The 23,729-nt window shown below is 52.2% G+C and overlaps 6 protein-coding genes across 6 annotated transcripts; 5 read left to right on the top strand and 1 right to left on the bottom strand.

The window, feature by feature from the left end:
- Positions 1 to 777: 777 nt before the first annotated feature.
- On the top strand, positions 778 to 5,513 carry N7515_009036 (uncharacterized protein; the record flags this gene model as incomplete). The annotated part of the gene is made up of 5 exons (XM_056669780.1): positions 778 to 984; positions 1,045 to 1,107; positions 1,165 to 3,844; positions 3,900 to 4,889; positions 4,921 to 5,513. 5 exons carry the CDS (start codon positions 778 to 780, stop codon positions 5,511 to 5,513), a joined length of 4,533 nt encoding a protein of 1,510 aa, XP_056517579.1.
- A 1,541-nt stretch (positions 5,514 to 7,054) lies between these two features.
- ugp1 (UTP glucose-1-phosphate uridylyltransferase) lies at positions 7,055 to 8,852 on the top strand (the record flags this gene model as incomplete). Its single annotated transcript, XM_056669779.1, has 2 exons — positions 7,055 to 7,147; positions 7,389 to 8,852. 2 exons carry the CDS (start codon positions 7,055 to 7,057, stop codon positions 8,850 to 8,852), a joined length of 1,557 nt encoding a protein of 518 aa, XP_056517578.1.
- A 707-nt stretch (positions 8,853 to 9,559) lies between these two features.
- Positions 9,560 to 11,994, top strand: N7515_009034 (uncharacterized protein; the record flags this gene model as incomplete). The annotated part of the gene is made up of 6 exons (XM_056669778.1): positions 9,560 to 9,736; positions 9,830 to 10,456; positions 10,503 to 10,654; positions 10,706 to 10,882; positions 10,932 to 11,279; positions 11,328 to 11,994. 6 exons carry the CDS (start codon positions 9,560 to 9,562, stop codon positions 11,992 to 11,994), a joined length of 2,148 nt encoding a protein of 715 aa, XP_056517577.1.
- A 468-nt stretch (positions 11,995 to 12,462) lies between these two features.
- N7515_009033 (uncharacterized protein) lies at positions 12,463 to 14,914 on the top strand (the record flags this gene model as incomplete). The annotated part of the gene is given in 4 exon segments (XM_056669777.1): positions 12,463 to 12,940; positions 13,006 to 13,732; positions 13,782 to 14,392; positions 14,403 to 14,914. 4 exon segments carry the CDS (start codon positions 12,463 to 12,465, stop codon positions 14,912 to 14,914), a joined length of 2,328 nt encoding a protein of 775 aa, XP_056517576.1.
- Positions 14,915 to 15,608: 694 nt separating this feature from the next.
- N7515_009032 (uncharacterized protein) lies at positions 15,609 to 18,098 on the bottom strand (the record flags this gene model as incomplete). Its single annotated transcript, XM_056669776.1, has 1 exon — positions 15,609 to 18,098. The coding sequence occupies one exon, from the start codon at positions 18,096 to 18,098 to the stop codon at positions 15,609 to 15,611; it is 2,490 nt and encodes an 829-aa protein (XP_056517575.1).
- A 4,014-nt stretch (positions 18,099 to 22,112) lies between these two features.
- On the top strand, positions 22,113 to 23,142 carry N7515_009031 (uncharacterized protein; the record flags this gene model as incomplete). Its single annotated transcript, XM_056669775.1, has 4 exons — positions 22,113 to 22,440; positions 22,831 to 22,909; positions 22,965 to 23,070; positions 23,128 to 23,142. The coding sequence occupies 4 exons, from the start codon at positions 22,113 to 22,115 to the stop codon at positions 23,140 to 23,142; spliced, it is 528 nt and encodes a 175-aa protein (XP_056517574.1).
- Between the last annotated feature and the right edge of the window lie 587 nt (positions 23,143 to 23,729).

Here is a 23,729-nt window from a genome sequence, read left to right as displayed (position 1 = left end):
GCTTTCCATGGAGTCGGGTCTCCTGTGGCGGTGCTGAAAAGCTCGGTTCGAATCTACTCCGTAATAGTCGGCTATCACATCTGGGCAGCTGTATCTCCCCCTATCACGTTCCGTTGCTCAATGGCATCAATTGTGAAGAGATGAATACACAGAGCTCGCTCAGTTCAGATTGATTGAACATTAACAAGCTAAATTGATCTCTAGAGCAATGGTAACTATAGCCAGAACTAACTAGGACCACGACTGGGATCGCCTCGGACTTCTTATCGTACGTCACTGATCTTCGATCGACATCGGAGCTCGCGATCTCCTCTTGTCCTTCCGTTTTCCGCTTCCTTTTGTTGGCTTTTTTTTAACATGACGGAAATATGTCAAAAGTTATACATCGTGTAGTAACGATAAAAACCAACGTAATGGTAAAATAAACAATGCCATTTCCGTAAAAAACCGGACCCAGCCACACTTCCCCTTGACGCAAGCGGCTGGGGAACGTGAGCTGTGTACTGCGTACTTTCGGTCCACTCTTCTCCTCTTCATTCTTAATTTCTTCCTTTCTTTTAATTGTAACTCCATACCTGAGTCCTACACACCAGGTTCACTAATATTGACAGTGCCATATACCCGGTACGTTACTCAGGTGTGGTATCTGCAGGTCAGCATTCTTCCCCTCACCAACCCCCAGACTATCCATACATGGGTGTTATCTGACCTCCCTTCAGCCGGTCCTTTTCCACCTTCGCAAATCCACCGACCTGGACACAGCACCAAACCGGCGACATGGCGTCCGCCGACGCGGAGAAGACTGAGATGAAGATAGAGGGGAGCATTGAAGCCGCGGAACAGTTGCAGAAAGACCCCGAGTCCCACGTCAACCCACAAGTGGTCGAAGAGAAGGTTGTCGAAGATGCACAAAAGGCCGGCGCTGCTGCATATCAATTCGACCCTGATGCTTCACCAGAAGATAAGGCCAATGCCGCCAAAGGGGTGCGTGTGCGCTGAGTTACATTGGGCGCGATCTGCCATACTAACTGTTCAATGTTGTAGCGATTGCCGCCCGATTTCCACCATCCCCATAAACCAGCGGGTGTTGCTGTAATTTCAGATCAAGTGAGACATCCAGAGATTTCTCCATGCGCCTGCGATCTGAAAGCTAATCCGACCTAGACCGATGGCAAAGCAGACTATGACCTCCCCGCGCCGGAATCGGCGAATGCCATTATGGCTGAGGAAGCGACGCGAAAGAGTGAGGGTGAGCCCATTGACGAAGATCTTCGATGGGACCGCAACCGAACCGGTTGGGCTCCCAAGTTTGTTGACGATAAGCTGGCAAGTTTGGGCGATGAGGGCACATTACTGGATCATGAGACGTTCTTGGAGGGGAGACTCCCTGACAAGTTCTTTGGCGATTGGTACCACAATGCTGCCGTCATTGTGTTCGCCTGCCTGGCTTCATGGATCATTGCCGTGCTAGGTGGTGGCATTGGCTGGGTTCTTATGATCATGGCAGCATGCAGCACCTACTACCGCACCTCCATTCGACGGGTGCGCCGCAACTTCCGCGACGATGTCAGTCGCGAGATGTCCAAGCAGCGCCTCGAGACCGACACTGAGAGTCTTGAGTGGATTAACAGCTTCCTCGTCAAGTTCTGGCCTATCTACGCCCCGGTCCTGTGCGACACTATTATCAACACCGTCGATCAGGTTCTCAGTACCTCTACTCCCGCATTCTTGGATAGCTTGCGCCTCAAGACCTTCATCCTCGGTACCAAGCCTCCTCGCCTGGAGCACGTCAAGACCTACCCCAAAACTGACCCCGATACCGTCATCATGGACTGGAAGTTCAGCTTCACCCCCAACGATGTCATGGATTTGACTGCGCGCCAGACAAAGGACAAGATCAACCCCAAAATCGTCCTCGAGGTTCGTGTCGGTAAAGGTGTCGTGAGTAAGGGTCTCGACGTCATTGTCGAGGATATGGCTTGCTCGGGCTTGATGCGTGTCAAGGTCAAGCTTCAGATTCCGTTCCCCCATATCGAGCGAGTGGACGTCTGCTTCCTGGAGAAGCCCGAACTCGACTATGTCTGCAAGCCCCTTGGTGGTGATCACCTTGGATTCGATATCAACTTCATCCCCGGTCTCGAGTCGTTTATCAAGGAGATGATTCACGCCAACCTGCAGCCCATGATGTACGATCCAAATGTGTTCCCGATTGAGATCGCCAAGATGCTTGCTGGAAACCCCGTTGATCAGGCCATTGGTGTCGTCGCGATTACTCTGCACGGTGCTACGCAACTCAAAAACCCCGATAAATTCTCTGGTACCCCCGATCCCTACGCTGTCGTGTCTTTGAACAATCGCAACGAGCTCGGCCGCACGAAGATCATTCACGATACCGATAGCCCACGCTGGAATGAGACAATCTACGTTATTATCAACTCCTTCAGTGATGCCTTGTCTATTGCTGCGTACGACTGGAACGAGTACCGCAAGGACAAGGAAATGGGCGTTGCTAGCTTCGCATTGGATAAACTTGAGCAGGAGCCTTCACACGAGGGTATCTATCTGGAAGTGCAGGCCAGTGGTCGCCACCGTGGTGCCATCCAAGCCGACATTCGCTTCTTCCCGGTTCTCGAGGGACGTAAGAACGAGGCTGGCGAGGAAGAACCCGCGCCTGAACTCAACACCGGTATCGCCCAGTTCACTGTGGAGCAGGCCAAGGACCTCGACGGAAGCAAGAGTCTGGTTGGCAAGTTGAACCCCTACGGTGTTCTGCTTCTCAACGGAAAGGAGATCCACATCACGAACAAGCTCAAGCGCACCAACAACCCTATCTTCCAGAATGCCTCCAAGGAATTCCTCGTCACCGATCGTAAGAACGCCCGTTTGGGTCTCATTCTCAAGGACGACCGCGACATCATGCAGGATCCCATCATCGGCCGCTACCAGATCAAGATGAACGATATGATAAAGATGATGGAACGTGGCCAGCAATGGTTCCACCTCCACGGTGCTAAGGAGGGACGTGTCAAGTTGACTCTCCATTGGAAGCCCGTTGCTCTGGGAGGCATTGGTAGCGCTGGTTATATCGACCCCATCGGTGTTATGCGCTTCCACTTCAAGCGTGCCACTAACCTGCGCAACCTGGAGGCTATGGGCAAGTCTGACCCTTATGCGCGTGTGCTGCTTTCCGGTGTGACCCGTGGACGCACTGTTACTTTCCGTAACAACCTCAATCCCGAGTGGGATGAGATCGTCTACGTGCCTATCCGCAGCCTACGCGAGAAGGTGACTGTAGAGGTCATGGACGAGGAGACCATCAACAAGGACCGAACCCTTGGATGGGCCGACCTCAATGCCTCCGACTTTGTCCGCCAGACGGAGTCCGGTGAATTTGAGATTGATGACGAGAAGCAGGATATTGTTAGCGGCTTGAAGATAAGCGGCGGCTCTCAAAAGGGAGAGCTCCACTACACCGTTGCCTTCTACCCAGTCGTGCCGGTCGTCAACCCTGAGGACGAGGTTGAGGAGGAGGAGGAGGATGCCGAAGTCCCGGCTAGCCCGGGCCCTGATTCCACTGAGTTCCGCCAGAGCCTCGACTCCAAGCCTAAGACCCTGCACTCGAAGAACGCTAGCGTTGACTCCAAGGCCTCGAAAGTCTCCAGGACTGTGTCTAACGGCGCTGCTCCCGTCACCAACGGCACCACCAATGGCGAGACGGCTGCTAACGGCCGTGCCAGTCTTGAGACCACTGTATCTCGTCCCATGACAGCCGAGACCTCGTCTATTCGGTCAGTCAAGTCCATCCCCCGCACTTTCATCGCTGCGGAGGATCTTGAGAAATATGGTATGTGTAGCTTCCCTTCCTACCTGCAATGTTTTCAAGGCTAATTGTTTCCTAGGGTCCGGTTTCATTGTGTTCAAATTCCACGAGGGCCAGCTGGCTGTTCCCCATGTCCAGTTGGAGGTCTTGATGGATGACTACATGTTCCCCTCATATGTCTCCGGCAAGATCCACACCACGACCGCGAAGTTCACCGACGTTGGCGAGGCCTTCGTCCGAGAGCTTGAGTTCTCTAAGATCACCTTGCGTCTGGTCCACAAGGATGACCCCAAGGACTCAAGCGAGGAACACACCGTCGCCAAGCTAACTGGTGACACGCTACCCACGCTGATGCGCATGCTGTACACGCCCACCGAGCTTGTCCTCCGCTCCAACACTGGCGAAGTCAGCAAGGTCACTGTCAGCGCCCGGTACATCCCGACCAGAATGGTGCTTGACCCAATGGAGAGCATCAACAACATGGGTACCCTGCGTGTGGACGTTCACGATGCCGCCGAGCTGCCCGCTGCGGACCGCAACGGCTTCAGCGATCCTTACTGCAAGTTCCGTCTGGGCGACGAGACCGTGCACAAGACCAAGGTCCAGAAGAAGACCCTGCACCCGGCGTGGAACGAGTTCTTCGAGGTTCCTATCAAGTCTCGCATCGGTGCCAACTTCCACGTTGACGTGTACGACTGGGACTTTGGTGACAAGGCTGACTGGCTTGGTGCCACGCGCATTGACTTGGAGGCTTTGGAGCCCTTCCAGGCCAAGGAAGTCAATCTGCCGCTGGATGGCAAATCAGGTGTCATTCGTCTGAGCCTGCTCTTCAAGCCCACCTACGTAATGCGCGCCCGCCAAGGCTCCTCTACCTTCTCTGGTACCTTTGCGGTCCCCGGCAAGATCGTCGGCGCTCCTGTCAAGGGCGTCGGCTTTGTCGGTGGGAATGTCGTCCGCGGCGCCTCTTTCGTCAAGCACGGCCTCATGTCGCGGTTCTCCAAGGACAAGGGCGAAGACCCCAACGCCATCATGAACAGCATTGATGAGGCGGAGCCCATCAAGAGCGATCGTCTCACCTCCTGCCGCCTCCCTCGTCGAAGGCCCCAGCGGCTCCTCCTCGCCCAACACCCCGCAGAAGGAACACAGCCGGAACCGCAGCACCGCCTCACAATTCGGCGACCGCCTAAGCATCCTCGGTGGCGCTGGCGGGGGAGACAGGGGCTCGGCGAACATCACCGTCGTCTCCGCCGCCAACTTCCCCACCTCCGCCAACCTGCGCGTCATCATCCGCGTGCAGGGTGCCAAGGGCGCCAAGGAGGTCCACAAGACCAAGGCTCACAAGAACTCCTCCGGCACCGTCACCTACGACGACTCCTTCCGGGTGCCGAATATCACGGCGGACACGCAGTACCAGGTCCGCGTCGTCGACCACTCCACTTTCGGCTCTGACGATGTCCTCGGCGAGGCGCCGTTCTTCGTCGATGACCAAGGTTCCGTTGCCGGACAGGATAAGGTTGTTGCCGTTGGCGATGGCTCCGTTACTATTCGGTCGAACTTTGCGGTCTCCGATGGGGGTCTGCGACCTACGACATCGCATTCGACGGCGGGCCTGGATGCCGAGGGTGGCGATAGCCCGGATTCTCGGAAGCCCCGTCGCAGCTTCTTGAGCAAGCGGTCTGTTAGCGGTGTCTAATGGTCTACGTGATGCTTTGTTTTCTTCATTTTTAAACGTCTTGGCTTCTACTGGGTCTGGTTTGAAGCGTGCATGAAAATATGAAATGCTTTCGATTGTTTATTAACGGTTTGTCGGTTTATTGTTGATATCCTTTTCTTTTCGAGTTATCAATGGGATTGTTCGTTGGTATCTATTACAGAGTGTAGGCTGTGAGTAGATTGAAAGCTATTCGGGATAGCACAGCGAACAGAATAAACAGAATCCAAGACTCAACTACTTTGTATTGTCTCAGTTAGGAATTTTCAAGGGGTTCGGATGAGTACACTCCGTATATACCTAGTGGTCGGCCATTTCAGCCATTTCAGTCATTTCAGCCCTAGAATCCATCCCATCCGGAGTATGTCTGCGTACATGGCATTCCCCTGACAGCTCGAAATTTCACCCGACAGTTCCCGCAACTCTGTGCACAGCCCAGGATCTGCAGATGCTTGGACCTTGTATTTTTGGCTATCTAATCTGTTTGATAGGAATGGCATAACTAAGTAGTATTGTGTTAGTTATCTAGTACATGGATTGGTCTGGAAATATGTATTAAGGATAGCCCTTCTACACAGTAAGTCCTTATCGCATCCTCGACTCACAGGGTATTTTTAGTAAAAAATTCCGTCATTTACGTAGGAAGTTGGCAGTGTGGAGTCGATAATTTGCGGCGTCCCACTTGGACCGGAGTGTGGAAATAGCGAATAGGAGGGTAGTCTAGATTGCTGTCCATTTGAGATACGGAGTACGGAGTAGAGTAGGGAAGGGAATTGGAATATGTGAGATGTTCTATTCCTGCATTCTACATTTTTCAATTATGTGTAGTACGTGTAGTGTAGTACTACTGTCTATTTACTGTGTACATGGTACTACCAAGTAGTCAGGTGAACATTCTATTCTAAATGGAATATTCAACTGGACTGGTAGTAAATAGCCTAAAAGAGTACAACCTTAGCTCCCGAGCTTCCATGGTTGACGATGATGTAAGGGGGGAAGAGGTCACTTAAGTACCTACCTAGAGAGTACTACGGAGTACACAATAGCCTCACAGTACTACTAGTAGAATCAATTGTAACCATAATTCGAACGTGCTAGTTAATATAACACAGCTAACTAGAGTCACAGCTTCATAGAGGAATACGTAAATCGCGGGTCCCCCCACCCCCCTATGATCGTCCTCCCTTTTTTTCCTTGATTCTTATAACAACTCAACTCCCTCTGGTATTTCCTACTCCCCTTCTTTCTGGTTCACTCTTATATTTGGACCTTGGATCTGGTGAGTTTGTACCCGTTGCTTTGCCAATGACGGCAGCTTGACATGCAATGCGATCGACAGTGGCAATTTAGCCCCTCCTTTTCTTGCTTGGACCTTTGAATTCTGGCCTTGCAAGAACTGACCAGCTTAAAACCACTGGCACCTCCCCTCTTCTGAATCATTGACTTCTCAATTGACTTCTTCCACTAATTGCAATCTCCCAGTCTTTCTACCACGATACCCTTATAACTCATAATAACTCATAATGACCTCCAAGGCTCTTCCTGCTCACTTGCGAGCCCCCGCTGATGGGGAGGCTTTTGGTGGAAAACACCATGGCAAGTCTCAGTCACACATGGTAAGTGTCAAGAGCTTCGTTCTTTCTGCTTTGGGAAGCTTCTGTTTTCCATTCGTGCCTTCCATAAACACGCGCGACCTCCTTCCTCATTCCCTCTTCTTTATTTTCCCCCCCCAACATTTATATCCTCTACTGTCTCCTCAAACCTTCTCTCATTCCCATCCCCAATCTCTTCTCCTCTCTCGCCATGTCTCTGTTACCCCCATTTGGCCCCGAGCTGACCCGTTTCACCTCCCACCAGGCTTTCGAGAATGCCTCCACTAGCGTCGCCGCTTCACAAATGCGCAATGCCCTCAATGCCCTGGGCGACACCGTCACCGACCCCAAGGAGAAGAAGCGTTTCGAGGCTGAGATGGACAACTTCTTCGCCCTCTTCCGCCGCTTCTTGAACGACAAGGCCAAGGGTAACGCCGTCAACTGGGACCGCATCGCCCCTCCCCAGCCTTCGCAGGTCGTCGGCTACGACGATCTCGGTGCCGATGCCTCCGTCGAGTTCCTGAACAAGCTGGCCGTCGTCAAGCTGAATGGCGGTCTGGGTACCTCCATGGGCTGCGTGGGTCCCAAGTCCGTCATCGAGGTCCGCGAGGGCATGTCCTTCCTCGATCTTTCCGTGCGCCAGATCGAGCACCTCAACCGCACCTTCAACGTCAACGTCCCCTTCGTCCTCATGAACTCCTTCAACACCGATCAGGATACTCAGTCCATCATCAAGAAGTACGAGGGCCACAATGTCGACATCATCACCTTCAACCAGTCGCGCTACCCCCGTATCATCAAGGACTCGCTCCTGCCCGCCCCCAAGAGCTTCGACTCTCCCCTCCAGGACTGGTACCCTCCCGGTCACGGTGACGTGTTCGAGTCGCTGTACAACTCCGGCACTCTCGACAAGCTCATCGAGCGTGGCATCGAGTACATCTTCTTGTCCAACGCCGACAACCTCGGTGCCGTCGTCGATCTCCGCATCTTGCAGCACATGGTGGACTCCCAGGCCGAATACATCATGGAGTTGACCGATAAGACCAAGGCTGACGTGAAGGGTGGTACCATCATCGACTCCGATGGCAAGGTCCGCCTGCTGGAGATCGCCCAGGTGCCCAAGGAGCACGTCAACGAGTTCAAGTCTATTAAGAAGTTCAAGTACTTCAACACCAACAACATCTGGCTGAATGTCCAGGCCATCAAGCGCGTGGTTGAGGAGAACGAGCTGGAGATGGAGATCATCCCCAATGAGAAGTCCATCCCCGCCGACAAGAAGGGAGAGGCCGATCAGGCTATCTACCAGCTGGAGACCGCCGTCGGTGCGGCCATCCGTCACTTCAAGAACGCCCACGGTGTCAACGTGCCCCGTCGCCGCTTCTTGCCTGTCAAGACCTGCTCTGACCTGATGGTGGTCAAGTCGGACCTGTACCGTCTTGAGCATGGCCAGTTGGTCATGGACCCCAACCGGTTCGGTGGTGTTCCCGTTATCAAGCTCGGTTCGGACTTCAAGAAGGTGTCTGACTTCCAGAAGCGCATTGCCAGTATTCCTCGCATTGTTGAGCTGGATCACCTTACCGTTACCGGTCCTGTGAACCTGGGTCGCAACGTCACTCTGAAGGGAACTGTCATTATTGTGGCTACCGAGGGCAGCACCATTGATATTCCTCCTGGATCCGTGCTGGAGAACTGCGTTGTGCAGGGTAGCCTGAGAATCTTGGAGCACTAGATTTCTCGTGTTGTTTTTCTTTTGGTTTTGGTTAACTGGTGCATCCGAGGCTATGGATTCATGGAGTATGCGAAGTATTTGTATTACATTACAATAATCCAGCGTCTTTTCTTCTGCTTGTGTGTAGAGTATTACTGTAGTGATAGTAGAGATACTTGTACCTGAGACTAGGTAGGGACGTGGTATAGACTCCCGACTATAGTACCTGAGAGGTACCCGGTTATAGCTCGGTTCCTTCTCCCGCACTGTTCAATAACGATATTTCCACCTCTATTCCCTGACCTCGCCTGAATGATCCCCAACCCTCCAGCCACCAGTGACAAACTCATGATAGGCGGGTACCAGTTCCCCCATGATCTCTACTCAACGTCATTCGCAGGCAAAACGAAAGTCGCCATAAGCGGCAATCTCATCACATCACATTGGCCATGTCCGTCCAACTCTCTCTCTCACGAACTATTGGGCTCTGGCTTATACTTCTTTCTCACGATGTCTTGATCTCCCTGGAAACAGTCACTTATCTTTTTGTTTTGTGTATATTGGGATTATAGTACATATCTTTTCCCTTGTATATCTTCTTACTTCTTTATATACACCTTCTTTTACACTTTTTACACCCTCTTTTATATACTCTACCCTCTTTTACATATTGCCCTGTCTTGTTCATACATTCAATCTTATACATACGCACTCCAGCCCTGAAGTGGATGGAGAACATGAGTGAGAAATACCGTCAGCTCGGATCTGCTTCCTCTTCAAACCATGAATGGGTGGAACGTGACACCCGATCTGAAAATGGGAGTCTAGGTACAGAGGGGAAGGGAGAGACATGGAAGAAGAGGGTATCGACTGCTTGTTTGGCTTGTAAGAAGTCGAAGAGGAAGGTTAGTTTATTTTTCACACCCATACCCACACCTATACCTACATCCACATCTATCTTGACATGATATGATATGATATGATACTGATGAAACAAGTGCTCCGGTACATCCCCCTGCCTAAACTGCCAAACCTTCAAAAGAGTCTGCATATTCGACGAATCCCTCGACCAACGACGGCGAGTCGCCGCAAAACGCACAGCCGACGAACTCTCCTACCACCGCGACCTTTTATCCGATCTCTTCCGCCTAATCCGCGAAGCAAACGAGTCTTCCGCTTTATACCTGCTAACCATAATCCGGCACAATGCACCAGCCGATGAGATCCGCGCCTACATCAACGAGACTTTGGCGGAGCTAACATCCCCTTCGGCTCGATCGAAGTCGGAAACAGAGTCCAAGCAGACTCAAAAAGCAGTTGCGGAGCTGGAGAATATGAAGCACATCATAAATGTTGAAGGGTCGAGTCCGACTTTCAGGAGTAAGGTTATGGATATTCATTTCCTTTGTGATGAGGCGCCGGTCCAGGTGCCGGCGAAGCCTTGGACGAGTGTCACCGCGGATGGGGAGTTGGTGTCTCATCTTGTTTCGCTTTATTTTGCCTGGGATTGGCCTTTTAGTGCGTTTTTGGATATGGGGGTTTTTGTTAAGCATATGCAGAGGGGGGTGGTTGGGAGTGAGTTTTGTAGTCCTTTTTTGGTGAATGCTGTGCTAAGCAATGCTTGTGTGAGTGTTCTTTCGATGGGATTTGAGTGGTGTGCTAATTGTTTAGTACTTCTCTGAATTCTCGGAAGCTTATGTCGTTCCTGGTGATGTTTCCTCCAAGGGGAGGGATTTCCTTGCAGAGGCGGAAAGATTGAAGGACGAGGCGCCGTCGCAGCCTAGTCTGGCTGGCTTACAGGGGACCTTGTTGATGTATGAGAGGTTTGTATACTTCATATCTACTATTCTGGTGGCTGGTGGCTGACAAGACAGATATGCAATGTCCCGCGAAGACGACCGCGGCTATATCATGCTGCACCAGGCCATCCACATGGGCGAGGCTCTAGGTCTCGTCGGCAGTACAGGTCCCAGAATGGCCTCGACCGAACTCTCCCAGGACATGGACATCTCCTGTCGGCGCACTGCCTGGGGTCTCTTCAACGTCGATACGTACGTATACCAGTCTAGGTCGATGGAACTCACCGCTCACAGCCACCAGGACGGTCCACACAAGCTTCCTCCGTCCGAGTCTCATCAACAACGTTAACATGGCGCGTATCGGCCTCAACCCAGCCGAGGACCATGCCCTCTGGCGACCATACCCGACCCACCGTGACCCGCGCCCGTCCTTCTTCAGCCAGTTCTTCGACGAAGCCTGCAACTTGTCGACAATCGCCCGCGATATCTCGCGTAGTATGTTCGCCAGCCACCGGGGCAGCAATGCCCTAAGTCCAATCCAGCGCCAGAGTCGCGAGGACTTGTACGACCGTATCCGTCGCTGGCACGATCTTCTCCCGGAGGACTTTGATGTCCGATACAGACCGGCTCCGCATATCATTTTACTAAAGTGAGTAACATCCACTCCTCCCTACCTTCCCATCCACTAATCAGCAAGAATGCGCTACCACTCCCTCATCATCAACCTCTTCAGCTGCATCTCCGAAGACGAAGTCGGCCCAACCTCCTTCGAACCCCAAACCCCCGAAAGCCCACCCCGCCACACCCCAGAAGCAAAATACAATGCCCGACAAGTCACGCAAACCGCCGCGCGCAGCATCGCCGCCCTAACCCGTCTTCACCGACGCGAGTTCGGCGTCAACCGCGCCCACCAGTTCGCCATGTACGCGATCAATCTGGCGCTGTTTACGCTGCTGGAGTCTGAGGCCTTCGATGTCCTCGACGAGGACTTCCTCACGCTCGCGAGCGCGTTCTCGGTCATTGCGAGTCGGTCTGGGCTTGGGCGGAATTTGTTCCATCTTTTCCGGCAGTCGGTCAGGGCGAAGGCGCAGGGGAGTCGCATAAGGGGGGCGACTGCTGTTCCGGATGAGTTGAGGGATTTGTTTGATGAGGGGTCGAGGGCTAGGGGGTGTTCAAGGTTTGATGAGTATGCCGAGGGGTTGGAGAAGTTGAATCAGAAGGATAAGTATCATGGGATTAGTGGTGGGGAGGAGGGGTTGCAGGATTGTCCTGGGCTTGGGCTTTCTGATATGTTGGATCGATATGAGAGTCTGAGCCTTGGGAAGGACGATGTTTTGGTGGAGAGGTATCGTCCTGGGTGTTGAGGGTGGTGTGGAGACAAGATCATATATGCTGGTAGATCGTCGTCATCTTTCAGGGTTATCTGGTTGAAGGCGCTATTTTGGACCGTGGCGTATGGCAGCCATGGTGAGGGCTGGACGAACACATGGGCTTGGGGATTTGTTGTGGAGATGGCTGATAGCAGATGACACGATCGACGTCATAGACCCAACAGTGGCAATCTCCACATTGGAGATCTGAACATTCAAAGAAGAAGAAAAGAGAAGAAGAACAGTCAAAAGAAGAGCGAAAAGACGAAAGAAAAGAAATCAAACGACAAAAAGAAAAAGAAAAGAAGAAAAAAACAAAGCACAAAAGTGATCACGTGCCGGAGTGGAGACCTTGGTCCCCGCCCTTCTCCATCTTTAAGTCTTGGACTCTTGAAATATCTTGGAATAGAACATTTTACTCTCTCTTTCTGCTCTGTATTCCGTACATACCCCCATGTTAACATGGATCCCTCACAGAGGAATCAAGATGATCCTCTAGTGACCTACGACTGGAGATCATTAACCACTCCGCCTATACAACACCCTTATCCAACACCATTACCCTTCTCACCAGGTGTCCCAACCCAGGTCCACTCTGGACCAGCATCCACAGCGGGCTCAACAACCACTCCAGCTCCAAAAGTAGCCATCCCCCGTCTAGCAGGCTCCGATGCCACGCTACACGGACGCAGACGCTCAGCCCGCGCCTGCGAGCCCTGTCGACAACGTAAGATCAAATGCGACGGGATGCGGCCTCAATGCGGCCAATGCGTATATAACAACCAAACCTGTTCCTACGAGGATGTGAAACGAGTGCGCGACCAGAAACGACTCCGTTCTCTGTCCAAGCGCGTCGATGCATACGAGGCGCTCTTGCGTGACCTCGAGGCCGAGGTGGATGTACCTACGGCGAAAAAGATCCGAAAAGCGATGAAGGTGAGTCGATTGGAGGTTCCACCTGAGCCTGTTTCGCGGGCGACTGACCTTTTTTGTCCCATGGGCAAGTGAAGCCGAAAAGCGGGAAGCCGCCGAAACCCGATGGAGAGGAGTCCGATGACTCGTCCACTTCGATGGGCTCACTCGATGCGATTGATCAGGTGGATGAGGATTTGAATCGGAATGAGGGGACGCGCGCGGCTGGTTTCTTTGGCAAGAACTCGGAGGTCAATTGGATTCGCAAGTTGGAGAGTGGTGTGCGCATGCAGAGTCCTGAACGGCCCGGGGCGCCGAACCCGTTTCATTTGGAGAGTGAGAGTGATCCGGAGTGGATTCAGAAGCAGCAATCGCTGGAACGGCAGATTCCGACTTCCATGATGGATTATCATCTCGATGGGGTGGCGATTCCCTTGATTGAACCGTGTGATGTCTTGGCTGTGCCTCCGCGCGAGCTCGCGGATCGATATTTCGACGCGTACTTGGTCAACGTGCATCCGACGTTCAGCGCTATTCGGAAGATGATCTTCATCTCGCAGTATCAGCAGTTCTTCAATAATTCCTCCACTCCAACGAGGAAATGGCTGGCGGTTCTGAACATGATTTTCGCTATTGGCTGTCGCTACTGTCGGCTTATCGATGGGCCTCAGGCCGACGATGAGGACGATTTGCTATACCTGACTCGGGCTCGCCACCTCGGACTACACAGTAATGTTCTTTTCGAACATACCGATCTTCAGCAGATCCAACTCGAGCTTCTAGTCGCTATCTACCTCCTCTGTCTAGGGCAGGTCAACAGGTACGCCCCCCCACCTCCGATTCACATCATTCCCACCTAACACAAGCAGAGCATCCAAATTCTCCAACATGGCCCTCCGCTCCGCCCTCTCCCTGGGAATCAACCTCCGCCTAACAGACGACCGCACCAAAGACGCCGCCAAAGAAAGCCGCAGCCGTCTCTGGTGGTCCATCTACTCCCTCGAACATCTCCTAGCCTCGATGACCGGCCGCGCCTCCTGCGTCGGCGAAGGCCTCTGCTCCGTCCCCGCCCCTCTCCCCTGCGAAGAGGAAACCTTCGACCACCCAGATGCCAAGCGTCTCCTCCAAGACCCCGCCCTCCGCGAATCCCAACTCCGCTCCACCCTCTTCGAACCCCCGTCCCACTACCAAACCCAAGCCTGGGTAACCTCCTGTCCACCCTGTCCATCCCTCTTCTTCCACCTCCTCGTCGACCTAACCCTCATAACACACGCCCTCGTAAACAGAGTCTACAGCATCGAAGGACTCCGCAAAGGCGCCTCCCAAACCGAATACCACGTCCAAAAATTCAGTCTAAAAATGGACCGCTGGCTGGCCAAATTACCCCTCCCCCTACCAATTCACCATCCCAAACACAACCCAATGGAATCTAAACCACACCCACCTCTCCACAACCTCCGCCCCCTTCGTCCGCGAACGAGTTTGTCTAGCCCTAACCTACTTCTCAGCCCGCATAACCCTCTACAGACCCTGTCTAACCCACATGGAACAAGCCCAATCCACCCCAACCAACCCAGAAACATCCCCTCACTCCCAACTCCGCGCCGAAATGGCCACAAACTGCCTCCAAGCCTCGTGCTCCCTAATCTCCGTCTTACCAGACACACCCAACATGACCTGGCTAGCCCGCACAGCACCATGGTGGAGCGTCCTACACTTCCTAATGCAAGCAACCACAGCCCTATTACTCGGTCTGGCATTTTCTTCTCACGCGCGTGCCGCGCAGAGTAATGGGAATGGTGACCAGAGTCAATCGCTGCTTACCCCGCCTGCGGCCAGCGTTTATAAGCCGCTCGAGACGGATTTGGGGACTGTTATGCTCGCCGCTAAGAAGGCGTTTACTTGGTTGCATTTGTTGGCTAAGGTCGATTTGGCGGCGAAGAGGGCGTTTCTGCTTTGTCATGGGATTGCGAAGAGGATTTTGCCCGGTTTGGGGGGTTGATATGGCGGATTGGCCTGATGCGGAGGGGTTTAGGGATCATGGGAATGGGGATGGGGATGGGGATCGGGATGGGGATCGGGATCGGGATGGTAGTGGAAATGGGAGTGTGGATGGAGGGCTGATGGAGGGGAATGGGGAGAGTAATGATAGTAATGGGAGTGGGACTGGGATGGAGGCTTTTGAGGGGTTGGTTGATTTTGATGGAGGTGTTTTTTAGTTTATCTCTTGTTCTGGGTGTTAAGCGAATTGATGTCTATAGTCATGTCCCTTACCTAGGTTACCTATGAAAATACGAGAATATGATTGATGAAAAGTCGGTGTTGGTATCTCATAGGTACCTAGAGTGGATGGATGACTGATTTCTACCTACAGTAGGTACGGAAGGACTGGATTGACTGAATTTAGACCGCGTGATTGCAAACAAGATGGAAATTAGAGTATGTACTCGGAATTAGATATATAAGAAACAAAGAAAGAAATCACAGGCTAAGTGAACAATAGACGCAACATTGAAATGCCTATGCCAATGACACGAAAAACACGGAACGCCAACCTTCGAAAACATTGATACCAGAAACTCATAGACGTAGAACAATAAATCGATAAACACCGTTCTTTCGGATGGAACAAAGTACATCACAAATGACCGAGGTTTGCAGTGCAGCACATAAGATAAAAAGAGAATCACCACCCACTAGGTAGGTTGGGGCTGCATCTGGATCTGAAATGTATGCTGGTGCTCATGCTGCGGGGCAGGTGGTGGAGGAGCCTGGCTGCGTTGAGGAATTGGTGCTCGGCGCTGTTGTCCTGGCATCCCGTGGACGGGAGACTCAGACATCGGGTGCTGCATCTGTTGCTGCATAGGTGATTGGAGATATGGCTGGTGAGGGGGAGGTCGCGAAGGATGGACAGGAGAATGATGGTGCATTTGCATGTGTGGCATGGCAAGCGGCTGGCCCGCCTGCTGCGGCAGAGACTGACTGTGGGGCAGGTGGCCAGACTGAGACATGTGTGGGTTCTGCTGCTGGTGCATGTCCTGGACCTGCGGCTGGCCAAGGTGCTGGCCGGGCTGCGGTTGGGAAGGCTGACCTGGCTGGAACATGTGCATGTTCTGCTGCTGCTGAGGCAAAGACTGGCCTTGATGCATCTGTGGTGGGGTTGGACAGGGCCGTTTGCGCGACTCCTCATCTATCGTAGAGGTGGCATGTTTCAGTGTGCTCGTTGTATCTGTGCCTTCAGCCAACTGGGAGTTAATCTCTGTCTGTGTCTGGTCCCCGGCGGCGGCGGCAGCAGCAGCAGCCGCAGCCGCAGCCGCAGCCGCCACATCAGCCTTGCGAGGCCTTCCACGTGGTCGACCGGTCCCAGGCGCCTTGGGTTTGGCCGAAGCTGGCTTCCGTGGTTTAGGCGGTGGTAAAGGCTGACCGGTTGCAGCAGCCCACGCAATCTGATCGGCCTTACGAGGACGTCCACGTTTCCGCTTCAAAGGAGTTCCATCTGGTCCGATAATAGGTGTTCCTTTGGTGGTGGTCGCTACTGATCCTGGTGCAGTTGGTGTCATGTTTGCCGTGAATGAAGCCTGTCCCGACTGGGGTGCTCCTGGGATAGGTTCGCCATTTTGGGCAGCCTGCGCAGCCTGTGCAGCAAGCCTAGCTGCGACTTCCTCCTTCCGAGGGCGTCCCCGACGACGCTTAGGAGGCGGAGTAGCAACTGCATCACCCCCAGCTGCGGCCACAGCGGGCATCTGCACCTGCCCATTGGTCTGGGTGGGCATTGGATTAGAAGCCGGCATAGGAATGTTTAGTTGAGGCTGAACATGAGCTTGCGGCTGAGTCTGGACCTGAGCAGGGGGTTGAGGCATAGCCGGAGCGGGGGCCGGAGCTGCCTTCTTAGGTTTGGCCTTCTTCTTTTGCGCAGAGCTCGACTCGTCGACCTTCATGGTTGGGCTTTCAGCAACCATAGGAGTAGGAGCAACTGGTGCCGCTGGCTGTGATGAAGGCAAGGCAGCCGACTGCGTTCCTGGCTGGTAACGTTGGAACTGAGTGTGGTGCGGCTGTTGGAATTGTGTCTGCTGCTGCTGAGTGAATTGCGCCTGGTGAGCGGCATATTGATGCTGCGATTGAGCTGGATGTTGCTGATATTGGGAAGGATGGAACGGGGGCTGAGTATGCTGGGGGAAGGGTGCCTGTTGCTGATATGGGTTGTGTACTTGAGCTTGCTGCTGCAATTTTTGCAGCCTCTGCTGGTCCAATTGCTGCTGCTGCTGCTGCTGCTTCTGCTGTTCTATGCGCTGCTGATGCTGCTTCTGTTGCTCTAGGCGTTGTTGCTGTTGCTCCAACAGCTTCTGCTCTTCAAGCTTTTGCTGTTCTAGTTCCAGCTCCTTCTGTTGCTCCATGCGCTGCTGCTGCTCCATCCGTTGCTGTTCCATGCGTTGTTGGTGTTGTTGCTCCATGCGCTGTTGCTGAAGCTGTTTTTGATGCTCCATTCTTTGCTGCTGTTGGAACTGCTGCTGCTGGTGAATCTGATGTTGCAATTGTTGATGCGTCTGCTGCGGCGATTGCGGCTGTGACTGCGGTTGCTGCTGTCGCTGTTGATTCATGGCAAACATAGACGGGCTAGCCATGGAGGGACTGGCCGAAGTGTGGCTGTCGCCTTGCTGCATGCCTGCGTGAGGTAATCGATTCATGGCTTGCTGCGGCGATTGAACATTCATGGGATGCCCATGGGTCAGACCAGTGGTAGGACTAAGTCCTGGTTGCGGCCTGAGGTGGGCAATTGAATTATACCCACGGTGAAGATTTTGCAAAGCCATTGGATCTGGGTTGCGAGACATCAAACCTGGAGAGCTCTGCGCCGCAAACTGTCCAGGATATTGGCCAAAACTGCTGCTGGTGGGGTATCCACCTAATGACCCCGACGTCGGCGTCATTTTGCGCAGATCCGGAGACTGTGTCGCGGCAAAGTTCTGCTGCGGTTGTCCCCGGAAAATCGGCTTACCGCCCGGGAACGGGCTACCATGCTGGGGAAGGGTAGGCCCCGCGCCTAGCAAGGGCGACTGGGCATGCTGACGTTGAGGCTGTGGACCCAACGGATGTTGGGGTTGCACACCTTGATGTTGCTGCTGCTGCTGCTGTTGACCTTGCTGTGGCTGTTGAGGGTGGAATGGGTGACCACCGTAGTTCATCATTTTGACTCAATTTTAGTATTGCGCTGGGACTTGGCCGTAAGCGACAGACGATAAGAGTGATCCGATCCTTCAAGCGCGAGGCATGCAAGGGCTAGCACAGTCCAAAAATGATTGCAAGCTAGCTGCAAATGGAGAATGTGCACAACAGAAGGGGGGAATTTGCCCGGAACTGTCAGCGATGTCGCGCCAGCGCAGCTAATAATTCTATATGAAAGATCGCCACTTGAGTCGCGCCGAGGCCGCGTCGACGGGTGTTTGTTGTTCCCTGGTGGCCTGAGGCAACCAGGCAGAAAGGACAGCCAAGAGGGGTTCCCGAATTGGGCTTAGCGGCTACGGAGACCCAAGCGTGTCGGTCAGCGCAGTTTGAGAACTGAGTCGACGGTCGCGCTCTCCAAGAGATTCAGGGGGTTGACCAGCTGGGCTGATCCGAAGAGGCGGCGAAGGCGGTCCAAATCTATTTGCTGGAGTCCTGAGCGGATCAGACGGTCCAGCAAAAGTAGATTGGAGATGAAGTGGATGACACTGGGCTGGAATCCTCGATGGCGAGGGTAAAAAACATTTAAAAAATAAAATAAAAAATAAAAAATAAAAAAAGCGAAAAAAACGGAAATTTGAGATTCTCGTCTCCACATCACGTGAGCGGATCTGGGGAGAGCCACTCACACGGGGCTATTCTGCTGTCAGCTGATACACTTACCTTTAATGCACTCCTCAAGCTACGGCAGTTACGACTTACGAGGCTGATGCTTGGATCTTAGCAGTTTACACAACACGTTACAAACCTGAAACTCGCTCTTCAAGTGGTGTCTCATACTATCTAGGTCATTGGCTTATCTTCCGCAATCCTTGCAAAGCATGGGATCACACCACTCACAGGTACTACACAAAGTACGTGCTACCTGAAAAACTATGAGAGCACCTAGGTATCATGCTGCTTTCCAGCATCCCTGTCCTCCGCAACCTGCGGCAAGCTGGAGATCTGACAGGCAGGGCGCGCTGGAAAGCTTCCCGAAATTACCCCTTTGAGAGTGTCAATATTAACGATGATCCACAGCACAACCACAGATAAGGAGAGGATCTGCGCTAAATTAGCCGCGCTTTAATTAATGAGATTGTAGAACATGATCAGCCTCCTGTTCCGAGTACGTTGAAGAGTTCAGAAATGAGTTCTTTGTCAATTTGACAAGTACTGGTGCGCAAACACCCCCAGTGGGAAGGTGGACCCACCACCCGAGGTTGAAAGCAAAGCTTTACTGCGAGATCGAGGCAGCTACAAAGCAAAGCCAGATCAAATCAAATGCCCATAGAGTTACTCCAACCAAGACCAAGAAGCTGAGCGCATAGAAGATGGGACCTGAGTCTCGTTCATCTCGGTTTGGGGGAAAATACTCGCGGACACAGACCCAGTTTCAAGGTAAATCACCATCTCCATCCGCAAGGGGAAGCCCAATATTCCACAGGACCTAGCTGGTAATGACTGTCCACATCGTATACTGGGGGGCGGTTGAGGGAACGTACAGTTGAAAGTCAACTATAGCGCTCTCTGCTGTTATCACGAGACGATCGCATCAAAGACCCACAATCCCCAGGCAAGTAGCTCAGCCAAGAGCCTGATGCAGGAGCGCATACACTACAGATCAATTGATGGTGGTTGCAAGGCCCATGGATAAGGTACCGATGAATATCAACTGAACAGGGTGCTTGATCATCGCAAAGAAGATCTCATATACAAGGCGTATCGGAGGATTGAGAACACATACGGCGGTAAAGAGAAGCACATCAAAAAACTAAAACCAGGAAAGAAAGATAATAGAGCCTTATATCGTTGTACTGTCGATTGTAGAATAGAAGGAAACAATACCCGTAACCCGTGCCCATGGTGAGGGCCTGTCTCTCTGAACGGGAGTGAGGCAAGTTGCCAAAGGCATGAATCTGTCAAACCAATTACTACTTGACCGTCAGGCTGTCTGAAGCTCTGTTTTGAGCTCCTCCTCAGACTGGTTGGTATCTCTCTTGACAAGCTCTTTCGTAGCCATGATGGCACTTCGCAAACCCCTTTCTGGGATTCAGAACTCGGAGAACAGGCCCTAGAGCTAATGTCCCGAAAGGAATATTGCCTCGACATGGCTGGAGCATAGAATTGAGTGTAGTTATATTTGTAAAAGACAGGTTTCTGGGTTGGTTGGATCAATCTCTTGATATAGCGTCCTAATTAAGACTAGCGTGCCATATTACATCGGCTCCACCTTTTCATAGTCCCACCAGCAAATCTCACAGTACCAAGGATACTGCTCTAAACCTGCTGGAAATTGTTTACATGACTGCCATTCCACCTATTCAACGGGTGCAAACCACCTGGTCTCTATCCGAAGGCCCTGAGCTAGGCATAATGATCTGCACCTCCGACTATCAGCAGTTCCGGCACCATGATGTCCGGTTCTGCAAAAGCAAAAAGCAAAAAGATATGACAAGAGTGGGATTTGAACCCACGCCCCTTTCGAGACACGGAGACAGTTTAAATGAACCATCGGGATCAGGTTGACCTGAACCGTGCGCCTTAGACCAACTCGGCCATCTTGCCAATCAGATTAGAGATAAGCACCAAACTGGTATGGTAGAGGTAGTGTTAATGGCACAACCCCTCGAGGGTCAATCGGGTACATACTGTGTAGTGTGTACTATGGTCCTATGGAGTATGGAGTGGGTTCGGGCAGGTTCCAGGGTTTGGCTACATACAATGATCTAATCTACGAATGCTGGAAATCGGAATTCGCTACCACCTTATGGTATGTAGCGCCTATGCATCTACCTAGTCATCAATCATCAATACATATCGCCTTATAACGGACTCACGAGTTCTAACTTGCCTTCTAGGCTCTCTCGCCGCGCAAGAGGGTTCGTGTTCATTCTTCTTTATCCTTCCATGCCATGCCATACCGCCATGCTTGTGCCAGACTGAGATAAGTGAGATAAGTTCTAGCTCCTATGAGCATCGAGTAGCGGTTGTTCGGTTGTATCGGGTCATTATCATCATCTAGCTCTGACTCTCACACCTTGTGGAATCGAATTCAATGCCCTCTCGGACCTCGTCTGTGACGGTCTGTCGACTACATGTATACAGCAGTGCAATCGATTGACTGGTTAATAGTGACTGGAGACTCTGGAATTGTCTCTAGCACAAAGAGGTTTGTAGCCTGTTTTCTCGGCTGTGGAGGTGTTGGCGAGGGAATGGGACAGGTGCAGGATCCTCACACCTACTTTGTACATCTTGATATTTACTCAATCAATCTATGGATGTTCCTGTCCTGGAGACGCCAACGTCGTACTTTCCTGTTTCCTTGCCCTGACTACTTCGGTGCCATAATCACACACACACCTTGTATAGCTTCATCATTACTCAAGTATGTAGATATTTCTGCCCAGGTGCAGACTTGTCTGTTTCTTGGCCTCATTGCTGTTTTTCCTGGCATTTACATGAGCACACTCACATCTAGCTTGTAGTTAGTTCATGTTTACTTATTATAGATGTTCCAACCTTGGAAGGTTCCTGCTCTGGCGAAGTCGTAGTTTCCTTACCCTAATCACTCGTCCACGGCGTTTCCATGGCCACCATCGCACCTGCCTTGGTATAACTTCTGGTTGCTGTCACTTCCTGTTTAGTTTCTCGTTGCCATGGACGGCCCCAAACAATATTTATTCCCCTTCCTTTTCACTCTTTGCTTTCTCTCCTCTCTCCTCTCTCCACTGCCACTGGCCTTTTCTCATTTGCATTGCATCTGACTCTACAAACCCAGTGTCAATACTTCTTATCACGTTCCACGATGAACTACTCTCTTACTCCCCCGTCTCTCTTCCTCCCCCCGTCTCTCTTCCTCCCCCGTCTCTCTTCCTCCCCCCTCTTCTTTCGTCCGTCCCCCTCCTCTGAAGTCTTGCCTTATCAATGTGGATGAGAACCTGGAGGAGCTCCCATCTGACGAGCCATTCGTCCGGAAGACTGTCCACTTCCCGGATGATATGGACCTCGTTCAGGTGAGGCTTATCCCACCCCGGGACCTCCCCCCACCTTGTTGCGGCGACTTTCCCCCTCCTCGGAAGTCTGTCCACTTCCCGGACGATGCGGACCTCGTGCAGGTGAGGCTCATTCCGCCCAGGGCTCTACCTTGTTGGAGTGAGAACATCGGCGCATTCGGCACGAGTGCGCTCCTGGAAGCCTTACCTGATCTTGATGGATCCCCCAGTGCATCGCCCCTCACGCCTGTACTCAAGTCCTTGGATATGCCATTCGCACTCAACTCTCGTCGACATTCACGTGTGGTCATCCAAACCCACGTCCAGGTTGGGCGTATGTCCCACACCTCGTTCAGTCACCTCTGCTTGACGTTGTTTGTGGTGGCATTCATCTTTCCAAGACTTGTGCCAGCCTTGCTCGCCGTACTTGCGTTCCTATTCCTTGCTGGGGCATGTACCTGATCCTGATAGCCAATTCCCAGGGTCCACCTCGTCCGCTTCCTCGTCCATAGAGGTAAGGCCTGGCTTCATTCTCACCATTCTCTTTTGTTCCTATCTCCTTTCTTTTTTTCTTGCTTTTTTCTTGGTTTTTGTTCTTGTTTCGAGGCTTTTGCCGTTTGATTTTCACAGAAAACTCCAAAACCTCCAAAAAAAATGTTATTCGTGCTTGCTGGCGTTTGCTTTTGTTCTTGGTCGTGCGTTTTGCCCTTTCACTTCTATTTAGGATCGAAGGCGAGCGTTTCTGACTGTGATCGGGCGGAAGGCAGCAGAACGTGTGGTGGCTTGATTGTGTGGCAACTGGGGTAAGTCTCTTCTTGGACTCTGGTGGTTCTGTGAGCTGACTGGAATGAATTACAGGTGGTTGGTGGGTGTCGCTGCTGCGGGTCGGACTGATCGAACGTCTCTGTCTGTGAACATGCGGAAGGCACCAGAGCGTAGGGAGGCTCAATTGGATGGCGACGGGGTAAGTATATCTCCTACATTTGATGCTTCTGTGATCTAACATGAGAATAAATCCTAGGTGGCTGGTGGGTAACGTCGCCACAACTCAAATCGATCGAACGTCTCTGTTTGTGAACGTGCGGAAGGCAGCAGGACGTGTGATGGGTCGTTTGAGTGAATACCTGTCTCTACAGTGTGAGGGAGATGGAGAAGAGAGTGTGACTGTGTGTGGCTGAGCCGAGGATATGGTTACGCAGTACCATCCAGCTACCTAGAGGCATAGACTGTTCTACTTCTGGCAGATCCACTCAATACAATACAGCTTCGAATAACAATGACATCATACCCTCCAAACCAACATACAGTAATAGCCAACGCTCACAAGTTATACGACAGATTAATACAATGAATAACTTTTAGCACTCGGACAATATTAACCAATGACTATCTTGAAAGCGCAGACACGGCATGGACACGGGGTCCAAACCTACGTCAGATCAGGGCGTTTTCATATTAAACGCGATCATGGTGGCTGTCAACCATGGATCCCAATTACTCCTCCAACGTCATTGGACGACTTTCATCGCGGCCCGGATATCTCCCATGACAGAAATGTGGAGGTAACACCCATTAGATCATTACTATGTAACCGGTTTCCACCATGCTGCTGATATAAATAAC

Source organism: Penicillium bovifimosum (assembly GCF_028826915.1).
Source record: "Penicillium bovifimosum strain IBT 22155 chromosome Unknown utg000007l_segment0_segment0, whole genome shotgun sequence".
Classification (NCBI taxonomy): Eukaryota; Fungi; Ascomycota; class Eurotiomycetes; order Eurotiales; family Aspergillaceae; genus Penicillium; species Penicillium bovifimosum.
Note: the sequence above shows the minus strand (reverse complement) of the source record. Positions and strands in the feature narration are given on the sequence as shown.